The sequence below is a fragment of the Aethalodelphis obliquidens genome, unplaced genomic scaffold (assembly GCF_003676395.1).
Source record: "Aethalodelphis obliquidens isolate GAN/ISIS:26980383/991018 unplaced genomic scaffold, ASM367639v1 scaffold11, whole genome shotgun sequence".
NCBI classification, from domain to species: domain Eukaryota; kingdom Metazoa; phylum Chordata; class Mammalia; order Artiodactyla; family Delphinidae; genus Aethalodelphis; species Aethalodelphis obliquidens.
Genome location: NW_020837955.1, coordinates 45,575,657 through 45,596,896, shown reverse-complemented (window position 1 = coordinate 45,596,896; position 21,240 = coordinate 45,575,657). Strand labels below are relative to the sequence as shown.

Here is a 21,240-nt window from a genome sequence, read left to right as displayed (position 1 = left end):
CCTACTCTGATCAAGTCAAAGACAAATATAGGGACTCCATCCAAAAATAAATTGATACCCACCTTAACACTCCCACCAAGAATTAAAGAGTGGACAGGTCCCCAAGCTAGCAATCCCAACACAATCACCCAGCAGAATCAATTATCACCACCAGGAGAGTCAGTAGTACTTCCGTTGTGTTTTTCAGAACATCTGATTTGTCCATTGACAGCTACCACTTAATGCTGGGAGCATCTGCTTGGTGGAACCTCAGTCAGATACAGGATTTTAGCTGCAATGGATACTGGTTTCCATTGCTGTGTAAGAAATTACTGCCAACATAATAGTTTAATAAAAAGAAATGTACTCCCTCACATCTGGAAGACAGAAGTTCAAGATCAGCGTCACAGGGCTGAAACCAAAGTGTCAGCAGGGCCCATCTCCAGAGACTCTAGGGGATAATCTATCCCTTCCAGCCTCTGATGGCTGCTGGCATTCTTGTGGCCAAATCACTCTATATCATCTATCCCTTGGTGGTTTCAGGAATTTCTTAAGTGTCAAATCTTCTCTCATTTATAAGAACACTTGTGGTTGCATTTAGAGTGTACCCGGACAACCCAAGATGATCTCATCAAAAACTCCTTGATTTAATCTGTACAACTCTTTCCATATAAGGTAACATACACAGATACCAGAGATTGAGATCTGATATCTCTGGGGGCCATTATGCAGTCTTCCATACCTGGGAAAGAGCTTTTACCTTTCAAGCTTATTTAATGAGCAAAGGCCTGCTGCCACAGTGTTGGACTGGTTGCACGTTAAGTGAGCCATTATACATTATCTACTATACTCCCCCAACAGCAAAATTAGTCATCTGATAAACTCTCACCCACAGACCCAGAAGACAAAGAAAGGTACGGCAAGCCAGGAAGGGGTTCAGCCCTGACTTGGAAGAAACAAGAAGTTTAGCAACTCTTGGGACAAACACAGGGTAAGCTGAGAAGGAGGCTGAAACTGAGGGACAGGAGGTGGAAGGTGGTGGGGGGAGAAGGTATCAGAGCAATAAAAGAAGGAAAATAAGAGGAAGAAGACTCCAAAGTTTTCCAACGTGACAAGAGCTCCTGGGAAACCAAGGGCCGAGTGCTGGGGGGAAGTGGTTGAGGTGGAGGCAAGGGATCAGGCCTGGGAGAAGAGATGCTACCAGTAAGACGTGAGCATCTGCTTCAGTTCAAGGTGGAGGAAGGGAATGTGTTCCAGAGGAAATGTGCGTGTGGCTTCCATCTAACGGAATGGATCACAATTTGACATATCGTGAATCCCAAAACGTTTTTTTAAGGATTTCAATCAATTTGAAATAAAAGGTTTAAAAACAGTTCAAATGAAAAGAGCCCTCTGGGAATTCCTTGGTGGTCCAGTGGTTAGGACTTGGCACTGTAACTGCCAGGGGCCGGGATTCGATCCCTGGTTGGGGAACTAAGATCCCACAAGCTGTGTAGCATGGCCAAAAAAAAAGAAGGAAAAAAAATTTTTTTTAATTTAAAAAAAAAATTTTTTTTAAAGAGGAAAAGAATAAAGAGAAGAAAAAGAGCGCTCTGGGCAGGAAGTAGGACTGAAGCAACCAGTTAGTTATAAAATCAGGCTTTGTCTCTTGGAAAAGGGAAGACGACTTCACTCAGCACAGAGCCTTGGAAATCATCCCCTGAAACACTGTAGCCTAATCAAGGAACTGATGGTGTGTCCTGCTAGACTCAGCCAGTGATGCCTCAGTGCCTCCCCACTGCCCCGTGAATGGACGTGCTCTTGGTATCCCATCTCTGTGTTACCATTGCCTGTTGAGCGTTTGCAGGGCAGGTGACTGGTCACTTCAGGTCACACATCTTCAGATTCAGAGCAACCACGAACATGGAACTGTGCCCAAAGAGCCTATGTGTACCTAGACCTGATACAGATGACAAGCTCCTAGATTTCTGCGCCAACAGCTTTATAAAATGAGATTTGGGGGAGACTTAGTAGAGTATGAGTATTTTTTGTATGTGGAAGCTATGTGAACTCTGTGGCCATACAGTGGACAGTATCATACTATATTTTCCAAAGATGGTCGCATTAACATGTCCCATCCTGCACACTCTTCTGCAATGTGCTCTTGCAACATTTCCATCAAAGACGGAGAGTCTATTTCTCCACTCCTCAGAACTTTCATGGGCCTTGCAACTTCTCTGAATATGAAAAGGCAGAAGTGGCACTGCGCTGGTACCAGGAGTAGCTCTGCCAAATGTTCCTTTGGAGGCAAAATCATTCCCATTAGAGAACAACTGGTCTACAGTCTTAAATTTTTCAATACATTAATATTTCTATCTGAAAAATTGCATTCACGTTACCTAAGCTGATAGTTTTCATTAGAAATTCTCTGATGTACATAAAGTTGTTTTATTGAAAACTCTGACACATTAAAGATATTTATAAGGCTTTACTTTATTCTCAGTGTTCAATGAGCTGTCTCTGCCTGATAAAGGCATTCCTACATTTCTTGCATTCTTTATCTCTTCATATGACTTGATTTTTCCATCAATTGACTGGGGATGAAAGATGACACCACAAGGAATTGTGTTGAATTTTCTACACAATTTGTGTGAATTTTCTACACAAGGACTGGTAACTTCTCACAGAAGTCTGTCTCAAATTCATAAAATGAACTGGCCACAGTGGACTGGTAGCGTTGTAAATAGATTACACATGGGAGGGCCCAACAGTGAATATTTATTTCTCACTCAGGTAAAGCACAACTGAACATTTTTTTTGGTAGAGTTGGGAAAATTTCTGCTCTCCATAATCATAATCAATTTTTTCTGTCTTAAGTCATGGTTGCCATCTCCACCCAGTGGCTCCCAAGGCAAACTGGGGTGGGGGTGTGGGGAGCAGATTTGCGCTTCAGAATCACAGGGCATAAAAAGTCAGCAGGAATGCATGGAAGGTTTTTGTTTTTTTTCTTCTGGCCTGGCCTGGAATTAATGTTTATTGCTTGTGTTCAAATTCTCCTGGCCACAGCTCAGTTATATGGTCCCACCCACAGTAAAGGAAGGCTGAGAAATGCAGGCTAACCGTGTGCCCCAAAGAAAAAGAAAGTGAGTTTGGGTGTACAGACAGCCAGTCTCTGCCATACATGATTTCTCCTCTGTGTGAGTCCTCTGATGTTTGCTGAGGTGTGATTTCTGGCAAAAGGTTTTTCCACATTCATTACATTCATAGGGCTTCTCTCCTGTGTGAGTTCTTTGATGTACAGTGAGGGCTGACTTCTGGAAGAAAGCTTTCCTACATTCTTTACATCCATAGGGCTTCTCTCCTGTGTGTGTTCTCTGATGTCTATTGAGGGTTGACTTTTCACAAAAGGTTTTCTGACATTCGTCACATTTATAAGGTTTCTCACCTGTGTGAGTTCTCTGGTGTACAGTGAGTTTTGACTTCTGGTAGAAAGTTTTACCACATTCTTTACATTCATAGGGTTTCTCACCTGTGTGAAGTCTCAGATGTACAGTGAGTTTTGGCTTCACACAGAAGGATTTCCCACATTCATTACATTTATAAGGTTTATCTCTTGTGTGAGTTCTCTGATGTACAGTGAGGGCTGGCCGGTGTCCAAAGGATTTCCCACATTCTTTACATGCATAAGGTCTCTCTCCTGTGTGAGTTCTCTGATGTGCAGTGAGTACTGACTTCTTATGGAAGGTTTTACCACAATCATTGCATTCATGAGGTCTCTCCCTATTGTGAATCCTTTGATGAACAGTGAGGGCTGAATTCTGGCAGAATGATTTCCCAAATTCATTACATTCATAGGGCTTTCCCCCAGTGTGGATTCTCTGATGAACAGTATGGCCTGATTTATGGCAGAAGGATTTCTCACGTTCATCACGTGCATAGGGTTTCTCTCCAGTGTGTACTTTCTGATGTTTAGTGAGATTAGACTTTTTATAGAACGTTTTACCGCATACATCACATTCAAACATTTTCTCTAACTGAATTCTCTGAAGCTGAGTGGGATGTAATTTCTGGCAGAAATTATTCCCACTTTGATTACATTTATGCTGTTGCTCCTGGAGATCAGCTCTGTGTTGGTTTCTGTGTTGGTTTCTTACAAAAGGTATTCCCCCATTTGTTACACCTATAGTGATTCTCCCTTACGTGAGTTCTCTCTTGGGCAATGAGAGCTGACTTACCACAGGCCTTCCAATATTTCTTATATTTGTAAGCCATCTCACCCATACGAACCATCCTATGTATAAAGAATATTGCTTTCTTGATGAAGTCTCTCCCTTGTCTGTTACATTCAAAAGGTTGCTGCAGAGTTTGATTCTTCTTCTGATGCCTAGGGTACTCAGCATATCTGAGGGATTTCCCAGTTCTATTACTATCCTCCGGTTTCTCTGTCCAGCATGCATCTCATCAGGCTCACTAGGGAGAAACGTGTTCTTACACATATTCAACATTTCTGGCTTCATTTCTGAATAGTTACCATCATTTATCATCAGTTTTGAAATATGAATTGGGCTCAAATTAAATGTTTTTCCTAAGTCAGCTGTCCCCTTAGTTGACGTTTCATTGCTGGTGATTACAACTTGCCACAAACGTCTACCGTGATTTTCCTGGCTGGTCTCAATCCTGTCATCCACAATCTGGACATCTAAAAGGAGATAAACATAATTACAGGTCATACCTTTGAATCACATATAAGTATTTCCTATTGAATGGTTTGTAAAGGTAAAGAAGTTTCTTTTCATCCTAGCAGGATATGATTCTTTAAAAAATCAGTAACGGGGGACTTCTCTGGTGGCACAATGGTTAAGAATCAGCCTGCCGATGCAGGGGATACAGGTTCAAGGCCTGGTCCTGGAAGATCCCACATGCCGCAGAGCAACTAAGATCCTACATGCTGTGCACCCCAACTACTGAGCCTGTGTTCTAGAGCCTGCGTGCCACAGCTACGAAGCTCACATGCCTAGAGCCCGTGCTCTACAACAAAGAGAAGCCACCACAGTGAGAAGCCCACGCACCACAACGAAGAGTAGCCCCCGCTCGCCACAACTAGAGAAAGCCGGCGCTCAGCAACAAAGACCCAACGCAGCCAAAGATAAATAAATAAATATTTTAAAAAATCAATAATGGGTACTGATTTTATGTGATTTTTCTCCCTAATGAATTAATGTAAGAACCTTCATTGATAGGTTTTCTAATGTCAAATCATTGGGTTTTTTGTTTTTGTTTGGTTTTGCTTAAGTTTTTTTCTTTTCTTTTAAATTCTTTTCAATGAGGAAGTATTAGATCAAAATATTTACTTACTGTCTAAATGTAGATTTCAGCTGACAGCTTTTCATCTACCATTGGTTTTCCATTCATTATCTCTACCTTTCTTCTTATAATTGTGGGTAACTTGTGCTAGCCCTTTTCTAATAGCTCAGCTTTGAAGATGGCATGATTTTCCTGGATAAGTTACTTACAGGATATGGGAGAGGGCCACTTGTCTGTCACCTAAACAAGAATACTGCTTAGAGAGAAGAACTTTACACCTATGTTTGTTTAGTTTTTACTTCTCCCTGGGGAACACCTATAGGCACCTGTGGGTTTTTCAAAGGCTTAATCTTTTTTTCCATGCTAGACAAGGGAGCTTTCTGCAAATTCTTAACTTAACACTATACCCTTGGCTTCTCAGAACCCTAACAAGTTCATGAAACTCTAATTCATCACTTTGTGAAACTCCTCCCTGCTGGCCTGAAGGATTTAGGTTCTGCAACCCAGCATGTGCCCACCATCTTCGAAAAGCTTTCTCTGGGTGCTTCTGAGACCAACAGCCAAGGCATTTTCACCTCACTTCATGGTGCGAGTGACTCTACTTGATAATTCACTGCTTCTGAAGATATTAACTTTACTGTACTTTACAGTTTCAGCTGTCCCTTAGTTGTATTGAAACTGGAGTCCCATGTATACTTCTCATTCTTTTTTTAAAAAAAAAAAAACAATGATCTTCACAAGAGAAAGTAAAAAAAAATTTAATTTCAAACTCCACTCCCAAAGTATGAAATTCTTGGTTTCACTGGCCTTGGACCCATAGTCTCTAGTTTATCCTCCCGTGTCACAGGCCACCACTTTCCACGGTGAACAGTTTTCTGGGTCCTTCTCAGCCTCATGGTTTCTGATGTAGTGATTCATGAGACCTGGACCTGGACCACTTCTCTCATGGTCTTAATAGGTCCGTAGGCCACCTCCTCTACTCCTACCAGTCTTGAGTTAATGATTTGCTAATTTGCATCTCCAGCAGTGATGTCCATCTTCTACTCCAGATTTTACATGCATGCATATGTTCCATGTCAAAATGGAATACAGTCATCTCAAACGTAAGCTCTACCAACATAAACACTTAGTCTCCCCTAAATGTGCCTTCTTAACACCCTTCTGGAAACACTATACTCTTATTATCCTCTCTCTCATCCTTGTTTAACACTTTTGTGGCTCTGATTTCACTACTAAACATGTACATTTCTTTCATTTTTCTCTTTCAACAAAATATAAGTTCTATATAAAAAGGACATTTCGGGACTTCCCTGGTGGCACAGTGGTTAAGAATCCACCTGCCAATGCAACAGACACGGGTTCGATCCCTGGTCCAGGGAGATCCCACATGCCGCAGAGCAAGTAAGCCCATGTGCCACAGCTACTGAGCCTGCACTCTAGAGCCCATGAGCCACAACTACTGAAGCCTGTGCACCTAGAGTCTGTGCTCCGCAACAAGAGAAGCCATAGCAATGAGAAGCCTGTGCACCGCAACGAAAAGTAGCCCCCGCTCACCACAACTAGAGAAAGCCCATGTGCAGCAACAAAGACCCAATGCAGCCAGAAATAAAAATAAATTAATTTTAAAAAGGACATTTCTTTGATTACTGCTGTTATCCACACATTTACAAAATTTACCAGTGTGTAAAACTTCCCAATTAACATGTTAAAAGAATAAATGAATGTACGACTAAATGCCCAAAAGAAAACAGTCTCTGAGAATGAACAAAAAGGAGGCCTATTGGGACTTCCCTGGTGGCCCAGTGGTTAAGAATCCTTCTTGCAATGCAGGGGACGCCAGTTCAATTCCTGGTCAGGGAACTAAGATCCCACATGCTGTGGGGCAACTAAGCCTGTGCGCCTCACCTAGAGAGAAGCCCGTGCACCACAACCAATCGAAGATCCCACGTGCTGCAACTAAGATGCGACGCAGCCAAAAAATAAATAAATATTTTTAAAAAACCAAAAAAGGCGGCCTACTGAGAATCTAGGGACAGTGACTAACCAAGAAAAAATTCCAAGAGGAGGCAGGTGGGCACCGGTTTTTGGTAAGTCTAAGAAAACATTCAGCAATTAACCAAAAGGGGGAGGTTTACATGTGAGAGCCGTATCTGGAGACTGAATAATGCATGAGTCTGATACATGCAGACTGAAGTCTGTCCCAAGGTATGAACTTGGAGAAAACAACTGGTGAAAAAGAGCTCAGCACGGCCAACATCTGCTGTGCACTTGTCTTCGCAGCCTCCCTGCTCAGTGTGCACTGACTCCCTGCTCAGTGTGCACAGTGACAGTGTGCACTGACACCGGGAAACCCTGGTCTGGGGTTTTTCTTTTACAGTCCATGGTGCTGCTCCTTGCTCCACCTTGATGATCACCTCAGGCCTGGTAATGCAATGCCCTGTTGATGAGAAATACTGTAGGACTTTTGCCAAACTGTTTATGTTTCATGGGCTCTTGAAAAATGCCAACAGCACAGCCTCAAGAGTAGTGCAATGAAGGGCCAATCTGAACCTCTGACTGGAGGGGTGAACACACGTTCTTCCTGGCCCGGAATCTTAAACCTAAGTAGCATTTCATTTCACAAACAACTGTACATTTACCAATGAAGAAAAACGTGCTTGCACTTGGCAGTTACTAGGGGAGTTTTGCTCACCCAGTGACACCAGGCTACTGTAGTTCTCCAGCATGACATCCCTGTATAGGGTCCTCTGAGCATCATCCAGGTCCTGCCACTCCTCCCAGGTGAAGTTCACAGCCACATCCTCAAGTGACACCAACCCCTGTAATGGTACATTTTTCCTCAATTCAAGGCATCAGCCTGGGTCAAAAGAACAGGAAGTCTAGGAATTCATTCTTATGTGTGTGTTTTATCTTACACAGGATATACCATACCATGCTTTGTACTCTATATTGTGGGATAAGGAGAAATCATCATAGAAATACCCTACGTCTGTGTTAATTTAGTAGTTCTTCAAAGTACCATCATAGTTTCCCTTATAAATCTGGAATGGTCCTCATTGCCAAAGATACAAGGAACATATGAGCTGGTATGGAGACATAAGTACAAACACTTACCTGGAATAATGTGTTAGATGAACCAGGTTACACACATATTTAAGGTAGCCTGGGGTATCAAGGGAGAAAAAGAATAGTTGTACTTTGTACTGTCAGGTTGCACTTCACTGAAGAGCTAAACATGTCAGCTGTTCAGTGTGAACCACATGGTCTCATGAATATGAGGCAAGAGCAGAAGTCAAGCTGAGAGGCATAAAGAACAGATGCCACTTTAATAGAAGTACAAGCAGCACCACATCCAGGTGGGTGCTCCTGGGCTGAGATAAGAGATAAAGACAGTAAAGGTATTCAAGGAACTGATTATAAAGTTACCCTGCATTTAAATATATGACCTAACTCCATCAATAAAAAACCTTACGTGCTCACCATTTTTTTAAAAAAGTATGTACACATGCATCCTAGAATTTTCTTATTACCTAAGGAATTGCTTATGTCTACCCAAGAGTGAACATGACCCACTTCCTAAACAACAGGGAGTGAATAATGAGGGGCTGCTAACGAGAGGTAAGCTACATAACCAGATGTGCCCTTTAACAGTCATCATCCAGCAGGAGAATGGAGAAGGGCTTAAGGGAGAATCAGAGGAGAAAAAACCAGAGGGAGAAATGACCAACTATACTAGGTAACAGAGGTAACAGAGGAAGATGAATACGGAACAGGGGACTAATTCCAAAACAGAAAAAAAGAAAAAGAATTTGGTACTCATTTGCTCTGAGAAGGTGAAGGGAAAGCTTTACTACCAGGCTGTCTGCACAACAAGCTGGTAGATACTAGCGCTATAAACTGATACTGGGATAAGGACAAAGAATAGGATTTGCAGAACAGACACAGATCTTGGACACAGCATGTTTGAAGTTTGAAATTTCTGTGGTCAAATATGTGAAGATGTGCAACTGGCAAATGGATATATGCTCTTGAGCTCAGGAGAGAGATACAAGATGAAGAAAAGGATTTAGGAAACAGCAATATTTTAGTGGTAGCTGAAGCCATCAGAGTGAATAAAATTGCTCAAAGAGAACCTAAGAGATTGAAAGGAGAAAATGAACAGGTATGGTGTTTTAGGAAACACTGATATTTACTGACAGAGAAAGAAAAACAGACCATGACAATGGAGAAGAAATTTTTAATTATTCTAGGAATAGAGAAAGCCTCAATATTAAGAAATCTATTAATACAATTCATCATATTTGTAGTTCAGTGGAGAAAATTCTAGATGCTAATAAGTAGACATCTATAAAAATACCCTCTCATTTGTAATAAAAAAACTTAAAAGAGGATTCACGGGATTTTTCCTTAACATGATAAACATGTATGTCTTAGCCACAAGTGAAAGCCAGCATCACACTTATGGGGAAACATGCAGAGCAAGGATGCTTCATCACCATAGTTACTAACACTGTACTAGTAGTGTCAGTCAACACAATTAAAGAGAGAAAAACAGCACTGAAAGTGATGATGGTTTCCATATAATTCATACTTGGGAAGCTGAAGAGAATCACATGACATCCAAGTACATCCAAGTACTCCACATAGGAAGACTTAATAAGTTAGTAGCTTATATGACTAATATAAGGCTTTTATATAAACCTTCATATACATGATACTCACACAACCACAATAACAAGAAGACAAAACACCTAGCAATACATTTAACAAAATAATGTACAAAATTTATGAGGCGGGGAAAAAACCCTGAAGGATACAAAAAGGAACTAAACAAATGAAAAGACACACCATGTTCACGATGTGAATGAGTAGTACACATCATGGCAAGCTGATTTAAAAGTTCATGTGGAAAATTAAGAATAAACATGTGGTAGGTTATATTTCTGTCCAGCTAAATTCAGTGCCATAGACTGGGTGGCTTAAACAACAGAAAACTCTTTTCTTACAATTCTAGAGGCAGGGAAGTCTAAGATCAAGGTGCCAGCCAATTCATTTCCTGGTAAGAGCTCCATTCCTAGCTTGCAGATGGCTGTGTTTCTGCTGAGTCCATATATGGCAGGGAGGGAGGGAGAAGGAAGGAAAAGATCTCTCTCTTCCTTTTCTTATAGGGCCACTAATTCTATTGGAGTAACGGCCCCACCCTACGACCTCATTTAAACTTGATTAAATGCATTGGGAGTTAAGGCTACAGCATACATATTTGGGGGGAATATAATTCAGTTCATAGCACTCCTTGCAGTGCCTTTCTCTGTAAAAGGATGTATATATCGCCTTGCGCTGGAACTCACATATACACAGATTTGTAATTCCCCACCTGTCTTGCTTTGACCGATGACATGTGAATGGAAGCATTACTCCTAAACAGAACCTATTTAAGAGTCACACGATGATCACCGTATTTCCCCTTTACCATGTTCATCCTCAGCAATATGACAGAAAGAAATACTCCTCTGTCTGGGATGCTGCCTGATGCTGAAAGGAACAAAACTAAAGCGGACCATGAAGGACAGGCAACAGCTCTGAGAAAGAACCCTTCTCCCTGACCCAACTGGTAACTGAACTGGCACCAAGCCAAACAGAAACACACACCAACAATGGCGACAAGTGGTGCAAAGAAACTGTGAGGATGGTGTTATAATGCACCATGGTGTTACTTAAGATAACTGGTAGTTATATACTTACTGTTACTTAAGCCACATGAGTCATACTTCTTAAATCAAATAATGTTTACCTCATGGACTTAAAATCTTAGAAAAAGAGGCAGGAAATCAAAATGTGAGTAGTAAATCTCAACTACTAGTCACCACTTCTGATAAAGCAATATAGGAAAATGATGAGCTAAGGGGAGGGAAAAAAAAACAGATTGCAAGGAGGGATGAAAGAAAATAAGCAGAAGCTAGAAATTTGGGGTCTTGTAGAGTAGGAAAACTCTCAAAACATTTCTTTAGCTTTTACTGTGTCAAGGCAGAAAAAGTTGCCTCTTTCAGTTCTTACAGAAAAAAATACAATGAGAAATACTTTAGGAATCAAAAGTAATTATACTGAACTGTATGGCAAGTAACAAATGAAGAATATAACTATGACAGTCACTGTTAAAACTTAAGAATGGCTTGAGCTGGCCCACAATAAATCCCTTCTGCTGCACAAAATGGCAAAGACTAAGGATGAAATACTTAAGAAAAAAACAAAAACTTACAGTCTAAAAAATATATAGATACATGAATACCAAAAAAAAAGAAAGGTATGTCTCAAAAAGCTCAAACTGGCTGAAATCAAAGATATATAAACCCAACTATATTTTTTATGGTTGTACTGTCAAAAACCAACCAAACTGAACTAAAAAGTACTGACAGTTTAAGATTTAAAGAGGCTGCTTGAGACTATCGACAAGAGGCATATCAAAAAAAGCAGCCCAGCCACTGAGGAAGGCATATTTATTTTTTATTTTATTAGTTTTTAATTTTATACCTAATTTTACATTATTCCACTTTTATTGAAGTATAATTGACAATTAAAATTATATATATTTAAAGTGTATAACCTGCTGATTTGATAAATGTATGCATTATGACCTGATTACTAAAATCAAGTTACTTAACACACCCATCACCTCACCGTTACCCTCTTTGTGTGTATGTGTGAGAACACTTTAAGATCAATTCTCATGGCAAATTGCAACTAAACAATAAATTATAAACTATGGTCTTATAGTCACCATATTGTACATTAGTTCCTCATAATTTATTCATCTTATAATTAGAAGTTTGTACCCTTTCACCAACCTTTACCATTTCCCCCATCCCGACAACCACCATTCTAATGTTTTCATGAACTCAACTTTTTAAATTTTTCCTTCCACAGTTAAGTGATACCATAAAGTAGCCTTTCACTGTTTGGCTTATTTCACTTAGCATAATGCCCTCAGGTTCATCTATGTTGCTGCAAATGGCAGAATCTTTCTTTTTAATGGATAAATAACATTCCCATAGATATACATACCACATTTGCTTTATCCATTCATCTGATGACTGACACTTAGGTTATTTCTGTATCTTGGCTGTTGTAACACTGCAAGGAACACGGGTGTTAAGATACTTCTTTGAGATACTGATTTCTTTTCCATCAGAAATATTCCCAGAAGCAGATTTCCTGGATCACATAGTAGTTCTATTTTTAAGGTTTCTTATTGTTTCTTTCTTCCTATCTATCTATCTACCATCTATTTGGCTGTGCTGGGTCTTAGTTGCAGCACGCGGGATCTTTGTTGCCGTGTGCGGGATCTTCACTGTGGCATGCGGGATCTTTAGTTGTGGCATGTGGGATCTAGTTCCCTGACCAGGGATTGAACCTGGGCCCCCTGCATTGAGAGCATGGAGTATGAGCCACTGGGCCACTAAGGAAGTCCCTATTTTTAAGTTTTGAGAAAACCTCATATTGTCTTCTAAAATGGCTGTATAAATTCCCACCCTAGCGTAAAAGGTTTCCTTTTAACTACATCCTCACCAACACTTGTGATCTCTTGTCTTTTGGATACTAGCATTAAACAGGGGTGAGGTGATATCTCATTGTGGTTTTGATTTGCATTTTCCCAATGATTACTGACATTGAGCACCTTTTCATGTACACGTTGGCCATCTGTATGTTTTCTTTGGAAAAATGTTTATTCAGGTCCTTTGCCCATTCTTGACTTGGTTATTTTTTCCTATGAGTTGTAATAAATTCCTTATATTTTGGATATTAACCTCTTATCATATATGACTTGCAAATTTTTCTCATCTCACGGGTTCCCTTCTCATTTGGTTGAGTGCTTTCTTTGCGGTACAAAAGCTTTTTAGTGTGATGTAGTCCTACTTGTTTATTTTTGCTTTTGTTTCTTGTGCATCTGGTGCCATATATTGCCAAGTCTCATGTAGAAGCTTTTTCTGTTAGGAGTTTTACGGTTTCAGGCTTTAAATATAAGCCCTGAAGTGTCTTGACTGATACAAATATCTTTGTCTAACCTGATAGCCTTGGGTCACACAGATACCCTATGCTAAAAATGTGATTAATGGTGGGAGGCCTTGTTATCAGCACATTTTATGAGCTCAGTCTGTGGAGGGACTAGAGACTAAGGTCAGCCACACAGATGGTCAACCAGGTCTACATGACAGAGCCCCAGTGCAAGCTGGATATCAAGGCTCAAGTAAGCTTCCCTATTTCTCCACATTCCACGCACACTGTCAAACCCTGTTGCTGCGAGAAAAAGGCACCGTCCACGTGGCTCCACTGGCAGGTTTTTGGAACCCTGCACATGAAGACTCGTGGACCTGCTTTATGTGCCTGATCCCTTAACTGATTTTAATCTGCATCCTTTCACTGTACAAAACCATAAACATGCGTACAACAGCTCTTTTTTTAAATTTATTTACTCATTTATTTAACTTTTGGCTGCACTGGGTCTTCGCTGCTGCACGGGGGTTTTCTCTAGTTGCTGAGAGCGGGGGCTACTCTTTGTTGCGGTGCACGGGCTTCTCATTGCAGTGGCTTCTCTTGTTGCGGAGCACAGGCTTCAGTAGTTGTGGCTCGTGGGCTCTAGAGCGCAGGCTCAGTAGTTGTGGCGCATGGGCTTAGTTGCTCGGCGGCATGTGGGATCTTCCCGGGCCAGGGCTCGAACCCATGTCCCCCGCATCGGCAGGTGGACTCTTAACCACTGCGCCACCAGGGAAGCCCACAACGGCTTTTCTGAGTTCTGTTGAGTCCTGCTAGTGAATTACTGAACCTGAGGGTGATCATGGGGATGGTAAAGGGCATGAGGGCGCTCTGGGGACCAGACTTTGTACAAGCAAGAAACATCAGGTAACTAACTAGAACAAGGACCACGATAATCAAATTGCCTAAAATCTGAAGAAAAATGTATCAGATAGAAATCTGGGTATATATAAAGGAATAAAGAGCACTCAAAATGGTAAATATATTAATAAATATATAATATATATTGTATTATGTAATATATCTTTTATAATATATTATGATATAATATTATATTATTTTTATGTTCAAACTCCTTTAAAGGTAATTGACCATATGAAGCAAAATAAGAATGCATGTGGGGGACTTCCCTAGTGGCGCAGTACTTAAAAATCTGCCTGCCAGTCAGGGGACACAGGTTCGATCCCCGGTCCGGGAAGATCCCACATGCCATGGAACAACTAAGCCCACGCACCACAACTACTGAGCCTGTGCTCTAGAGCCCGTAAGCCACAACTACTGAGCTCACAGACCACAACTACTGAAGCCTGCATGCCCTAGGGCCTGTGTGCTGCAACTACTGAGCCCATGTGCTGCAACTACTGAAGCCCGTGCACCTAGAGCCCAGGCTCTGCAACAAGAGAAGCCACTGTACTGAGAAGCCTGTGCACCACAATGAAGGGTAGACCCCGCTCACTGCAACTAGAGAAAGCCGGTGCGCAGCAACGAAGACCCAACGCAGCCAAAACAAAAGAATGCATGTGGGAGTAAAAGGTATGCCAACGATATCACAGAAGCTGGGAGGAGAAAACTTTTGAAGTATACTGTTTTAAGGTTCTTATATAAATGGTATCTTATTTTAAAGTAGACTATGATAAATTAAAGATGAATAGCACAAACCTTACAGTAACTGCTTTAAAAAGGTGTAATAAGCCAACAAACGAGCTCACAGGTCACACAACAATAGGTAGTAGCCACATCTGACCTGTATGCCGTAATTTACTGCCCCTTATCTTGGATGAATTATTCCCATGGAAGAAAGAACTGAGTTGGGATAGTAATAAGATTGGGAGACTTAAGAGAGCTGACCAATAGTCCAGTGGAGAGAAAATGACCCTATGATAAAGACAGGCCAGATAAACTAGTGAAGATAGATTTAAAAATATAAACATCATAAATGTAGCATGGCTTGTATGTTAATGGCAAAGTAGCTTGACCAGACTAACAATGTGCAGAAAACTATTATAAAAACTGGACAAAATTTATAACACAATCACCTAAAGGCACTGGAGAACAACTAAAAGTAGGCAGAAACTAGATTTGAATAATCCATTAAAGGACAAACTACTTTGCAAGTTTATGGCATTTTACCAGAGGGCAATCTTCAATCTGCAAATAGATCAAGAAACTGAAAGCTGAAGCTTTACTGGCTTAGGTGTCAGAGGGCATAGTTCAGGGCTGCCAACAAAACTGGAAAACTCAGTGGGGGTTGGGGGGTAGCCCTCAGAGAGAAGCAGCAAAAGAACATAATGTACCAAATTTCCACACAAAACCAACCACAGTTGTTGGCTGACTGCTAAACTACACATATGTGGAAGACCTCGGAGGGCCCAACAAGAAAGCAGCCTCTCAAAGCTGAAGGAAATGAATGAAGAGTCAGCTGCTGGTCACTATAAGAAATGAAGTTTAGAATTTGAATCCAGCCAAGTTAACTGCCTTGTAGAACAAAATCACTCTTCAGAGAAATGTAACAGGATCCAAAAACTCTTGCAACGTATGATTTACAATGTTTAGTACATAATTCAGAATCTCAACACATGTAAAGTAAGAGGAAAATGTTACTCATATTCAAGAAGAAAAACAAAAAACGACCATAAACAATCACTAGAAACTAATCCCAAGGTATCCCGGATGCTGCACGTAGCAGAAACATAGTTAACCCATCCATAAATACATTCAAGTACTTAAAGGAAGATAAAAAATAATGTATTGGCGGGGGGGAGGGGCAATATCAGTACAGAAAAACAAACTAGAAAAACAATTAAATGGAAATTGCAGAGCTACATACTACAGTAACAAAAATGAAAAACTTTCTGATGAGCTGAACATCGCATTGGAAACAGCAAAAGAAAGCCAATGAACTTAAAGATAGATCAGTAGATATTTTCTTATCTTTTTGAGAGAAAAAAATGAAGAAAAATGAAAAGAGGCTAAGAAACAATTTAGAAAACAGTCTAACATATATGTGACTGTAGCACCAGCCAGAAAGGAGAGAGAAAGAATGGAACATAATATGTATTTTTAGAAACAGTGGCTAAAACCTTCCCAAATTTTGTGAAAGACACGAATTTACAGATTGAAGCAGCTCAATGACCCATGATCAGCTTAGATTCAAAGAAAACTACTCTAGGGACTTCCCTGGTGGCACAGTGGTTAAGAATCCACCTGCCAACGCAGGGTACATGGGTTTGAGCCCTGGTCCAGGAAGATACCACATGCCGCAGAGCAACTAAGCCCGTGCGCCACAACTACTGAGTCCGTGTGCCACAACTACTGAAGTCTACGCGCCTAGAGCCCGTGCTCCACAACAAGAGAAGCTGCTGCAATGAGAAGCCCTCGCACAATGAAGAGCAGCCCCCACTCGCCGCAACTAGAGAAAGCCCACGCGCAGCAACAAAGACCCAACGCAGCCAAAAATAAATTAATTAATTTATTAAAAAAGAAAAGAAAACTACTCTAGGCACACCAGTCACACTGCCAGTATCCAAAGGTAAAGAGAAGATCTCGAAAGCAGCCAAAGGAAAAGATCCCACTCAGGTACATCTGCACATGAATGACAGATGACTTCTTATCAGAAACCGTGGGGAACGCCTTTATTACCCTGAATGGAAACATCCTTCAAGTTGTAATTCTACCCAGTGAAACTATGCTAAAAATAAAGATGAAATAAAGACATTTTCAGATAAAGATAAACTAAGTTAATTCATCATCAGAAGATAGCACTAAAAATGATAACGGACATTCTCCAGGAGGAAAGAAAAAGATACCAGATGTTAACCTGAATCCACAGGAAAGAATCAGGATCACTGGAAATGGTAAATATAAAAGATTTTATATATATATATATATATATATATATTTCTTCTCTTAATTCCTTTAAAATAGATATGATTGTTTAAAGAAAAATTATAATAACATACAGGAGACTCATAATGTATGTAGACTCAATATGTAAATACACATGTATAAAAACAAAAGTACAAATGATAGGGGTTGTAAATGGAATACTACTACTCAAAGGTCTCTACATTTTATGTGAAGTAATGCACTGCTCCTGTAGTATATTCTGATAAGGACTCATATCGTAAGCCTTACAGTAACCAATAGAAAAGCCGTGGAATGAAGTGCAGTGTATTAATTTGACAGGGCTGCCATAACAAAGTAGCAAAATGGTAGAGCCACTCTAGAAGACAGTTTGGTACTGTCTTCAAAATTAAACACACACTTTTAACACATGATCCAGCAAGTGCGCTTCTGGTATTTATCCAAAGGAACTGAAAACGTATGTCCACATAAAACCAGTACACGGATGTTTGCAATAGCTTCATTCATCAACTGCCAAACTTGGAAGCAACCAAAATGTCCTTCCGTAAATGAGTGGATAAACTGTGGTACAACCAGGAAATGTAATATTACTCAGTGCTAAAAATAAATGAGCTATCAAGCCATGAAAAGACACAGAGGAAACTTAAAAGCATGTTAACAAGTGAAAGAAGCCAATCTAAAAAACCTACCTAACGTGGTTCTAACTATATGACATTCTCTAATAGGCAAAACTATGCAGACAGGAAAAATACCCGTGGTTGCCAAGGGCTACGGACTACAGAAGGATATGAACAGAAGGAGCGCAGAGGATTCTCAGGGCAATAAAACCACTCTGCATGACTATAATGGTGAATACGTATCATTACACATTTGTCCAAACCCATAAAAAGTGCAGTACCAAGAGCAAATTATAATGTAAACCGAGGACTCTGGGTAATAATGATATGTCTGTGTAGGTTCATGAATTGTAACAAATGAATACCTGATACTGATAATGGGGAGGCAGCGCCTGGGGGCAGAGAGTACACTGGAAATCACTGTATCTTCTGCTCAATTTTGCTGGGAATCTAAAACTGCTATAAAAAAATAAAAGTCTATTTAAAAAATGTGCAAAAAGGATAAACAAATGGCCCATACACACATAAAAACATGCTCAACATTGCTAGTCATTAGAGAAAAGCAAATCAAAAGCACCGTGAGACACCATCTTATGCCCAATAGGATGGCTACTATGTAAAAAACAAAACAAAACAGGAAAGAACAAGCGTTGGCAAGAATATGAAGAAACTGGAAACCTTGTGCACTGCTGGTGGGAATGTAAAATAGTGCAGCCGCCACGGAAGACAACACGGTGATTCCTGAAAAAATTAAATACAGAATTACAACGCAATCCTACAACTTTACTTCTGGGTGTATAAGAAACAAAGTAAAAGTGGGAACTAGAAAAGATATGTCTACACACATGGTCATAACAGCATTATCCTTTATAGCCTGAAGGTCGAAGTAACCCATAAAACCATTGATGGATTAATGGATAAGTAAAACGTGGGCATACATATAATGTAATATTATTGAGACTTCATAAGGAAGTGAATTTTACCATGCTACAATACGGATAAACCTTGAAGACACTACACTAGGTGAAATACGTCAGTCACTTAAGGACAGGCACTGCATGATTCCACTTATATGAGGTTCTCAGAGTCATCAACTTCATAGACACAGAGATTAGAGTGGTTGCTGCCAGGGGCTGGGGGAGGGGAGAATAGGGAGTTAGGGTTTAATGAGTAAAGTTTTTGTTTGTTTGTTTTTGGCTGCGTTGGGTCTTCAGTGCTGCGTGCGGGCTTTCTCTAGTTGCGGTGAGTGGTAGCTACTCTCTGCTGCGGTGCACGGGCTTCTCACTGCAGTGGCTTCTCTTGTTGCAGAGCACGGGAGAAGGTGCTCAGGCCTCAGTAGTTGCAGCATGCGGGCTTCAGTAGTTACAGCGCATGGGCTTAGTTGCTCCGTGGCATGTGGGATCTTCCTGGACAAGGGATTGAACCTGTGTTCCCTGCATTGGCAGGCAGATTCTTAACCACTGCGCCACCAGGGAAGTCCCGAGTAAAGTTTCATCTGGGGAGGATGAATCTGGATATTCTTAGTGGTGATGATTACACAACAGTGTGAATAAACTGAATATACTACGAGCACTGAATTGTACTCTTAAAAATGGTGCAATTGCCAACATTAGCTTATGTATATTCTATCACAATAAAAAAAATTAACCAACAATTAGGAGAGTTCTGCTCCATAGTCATAGTTATGAATAATGCACACATGCACTTCTCCCTATTCATTTTTAAGTGATTAACTGAAATAGCAGAAGAATTAAATAGTCTTTAACAGGGTTTGGAAAAAGGTCATTTTTGAACTAGCAATACGCAATTATATCATAATAAAAGCGACAGAATCACTGACAAATTTATATAAATGGAAGTTAAAAATTACAAAAATCTGTAACCCTTGTTTTTAGACTTTGTGTAACTTTGTCCTGACCCTTGTTCAAAATAACTCTGAATAACTCCTGAATTCTTTCTCTCACTGGACTCCTAAGGCTGTCACCACACATGCTGGCCAGTAGCACAGCTCGAGGGGAATCTAACCAGATCACAGCAAACACATCCTTCAGGTTTTGCCAAGGATGACAATTCCAACGTAAAAAAGAAAGTTACTGCGTTTGTTGGTGAGCAACAATGCAGACATCAGACGAAATTAAAGGCACAAACAGAAGTAGCAGGACTTTACCTTAGATGAGATTAAAGCTGAGAGAGAGGGAGGGGTCCAGGAGAAATCCCATTTTGGTGGTTTGACTCACTGGCTCCATGAAAGTAGCATCATATGTACGGGAAGAAAGAAGAATGTGGTTTTCATTTTGGATTTGTTGAGCTTGTGATACCTTCTGGATAGCTACAAGAAAGCATTCAACAAGGAGCCGAACCTATGGTCTAAAGGTAGGGAAGAGGTCCAAGCTGGAGAGAAACAGGACTGTCAAATCACAGAGGGCCAAACAGGTCAAGGAGAACTGCAGCGTGTGAAGAATGGGGCCCAGGTTTGAACACCTGGATGAGCAACGCTCAGGAGCAGAAGAAAAAGACAGAAGAATTCGGGAATAAACCATCAGAGAGGCCACAACAGAAGCTAATGGCCGAGAATTTCCAGGAGATCATGGACAGTAGCTTCAATATGGCAGAAGGTTCAAGTAAGGCAAAGACTACAACATATTCATTGAACCTAACTATAATTTAGGTTACTGGTGAGCTTGAGAAGAAATGAATTAAGACCATGTTGAGTAGGTTAAGCTGCAAAAGAGCAGTGGAAACATTTGCCAGAAAATATAGCCTTGAACAGTCTGCTATACAACCTGCATGCATTGACTAGCGGAGAGAAATGAGTTACTTAAAGGACCTGCAGTCAATTCAATCCTCTAGACATTCCACGTTTTATCTATGCATCAAGTAGGGCCTTCCAAAAGCTGTCTGGGACCACACTCTTTTAGCAACTCCAGAAAAACCTTATTAAGCAAGTTCTGCTTCAGCACTAGGTAAGTGTCACCATTGCAGAATGCATGAAGTGTTTATTTCCAGACTGGCAGTGAAACACTGTCCACTCCATCATCTATGTGACCAATTAAGCCACTGTTCAGACATCTGTGCATGCAAGTTCTCATGTCTCAAGGGAATGTAGCATGCTTTCTTCTAAGGGTCCATTCTGATCAGAGAACAGGTGTATCTGTGTTTTTGCCATTGCACTCACCTTGGACCACTCTAAGGTCATATTACCTGCCTATATCCACATGCCACCTTTATCTTTTTTATGTATATTGCCCTGAAGCTGAATCTTACTTAGTTTTACTTTTCCATTTTACTTTAAGGACCCTCATAAAGCTCATATAGTAAAATAGAAAACAAGCTGAGGAAAAAAAACAACTCACCAGAGATGTATTCATTTCCTGCTGTTCTTAGAAACACACAGAGGACTCTGGAAATAGAGCTGCGAGAGAAGGTGAATGGAGGGGCATCAATTTAAATTTTTAAAAATGCTTATTTA

The 21,240-nt window shown here is 40.5% G+C and overlaps 1 protein-coding gene across 1 annotated transcript; it reads right to left on the bottom strand.

The window, feature by feature from the left end:
- Positions 1–2,957: 2,957 nt before the first annotated feature.
- On the bottom strand, positions 2,958–21,110 carry LOC113623106 (zinc finger protein OZF-like). Its single transcript, XM_027111786.1, has 5 exons — positions 19,939–21,110; positions 12,322–12,390; positions 7,955–8,081; positions 7,511–7,699; positions 2,958–4,153 (listed from the first exon to the last, which is right to left on the bottom strand). Exons 2-5 carry the CDS (start codon positions 12,337–12,339, stop codon positions 3,030–3,032), a joined length of 1,458 nt encoding a protein of 485 aa, XP_026967587.1. The 5' UTR covers positions 12,340–12,390; positions 19,939–21,110; the 3' UTR covers positions 2,958–3,029.
- Between the last annotated feature and the right edge of the window lie 130 nt (positions 21,111–21,240).

Bases quoted from the DNA above. Each gene is read 5' to 3' on its own strand.
- LOC113623106 (XM_027111786.1), bottom strand. The intron at 7,700-7,954 runs GTGAGCAAAACT...TCTCATCAACAG, and splicing joins CAGTAGCCTGGTGTCACTGG to GGCATTGCATTACCAGGCCT. The intron at 4,154-7,510 runs GTGCTGAGCTCT...AACTCACGTAAG, and splicing joins GTGCACAGCAGATGTTGGCC to GGAGAATCACTATAGGTGTA.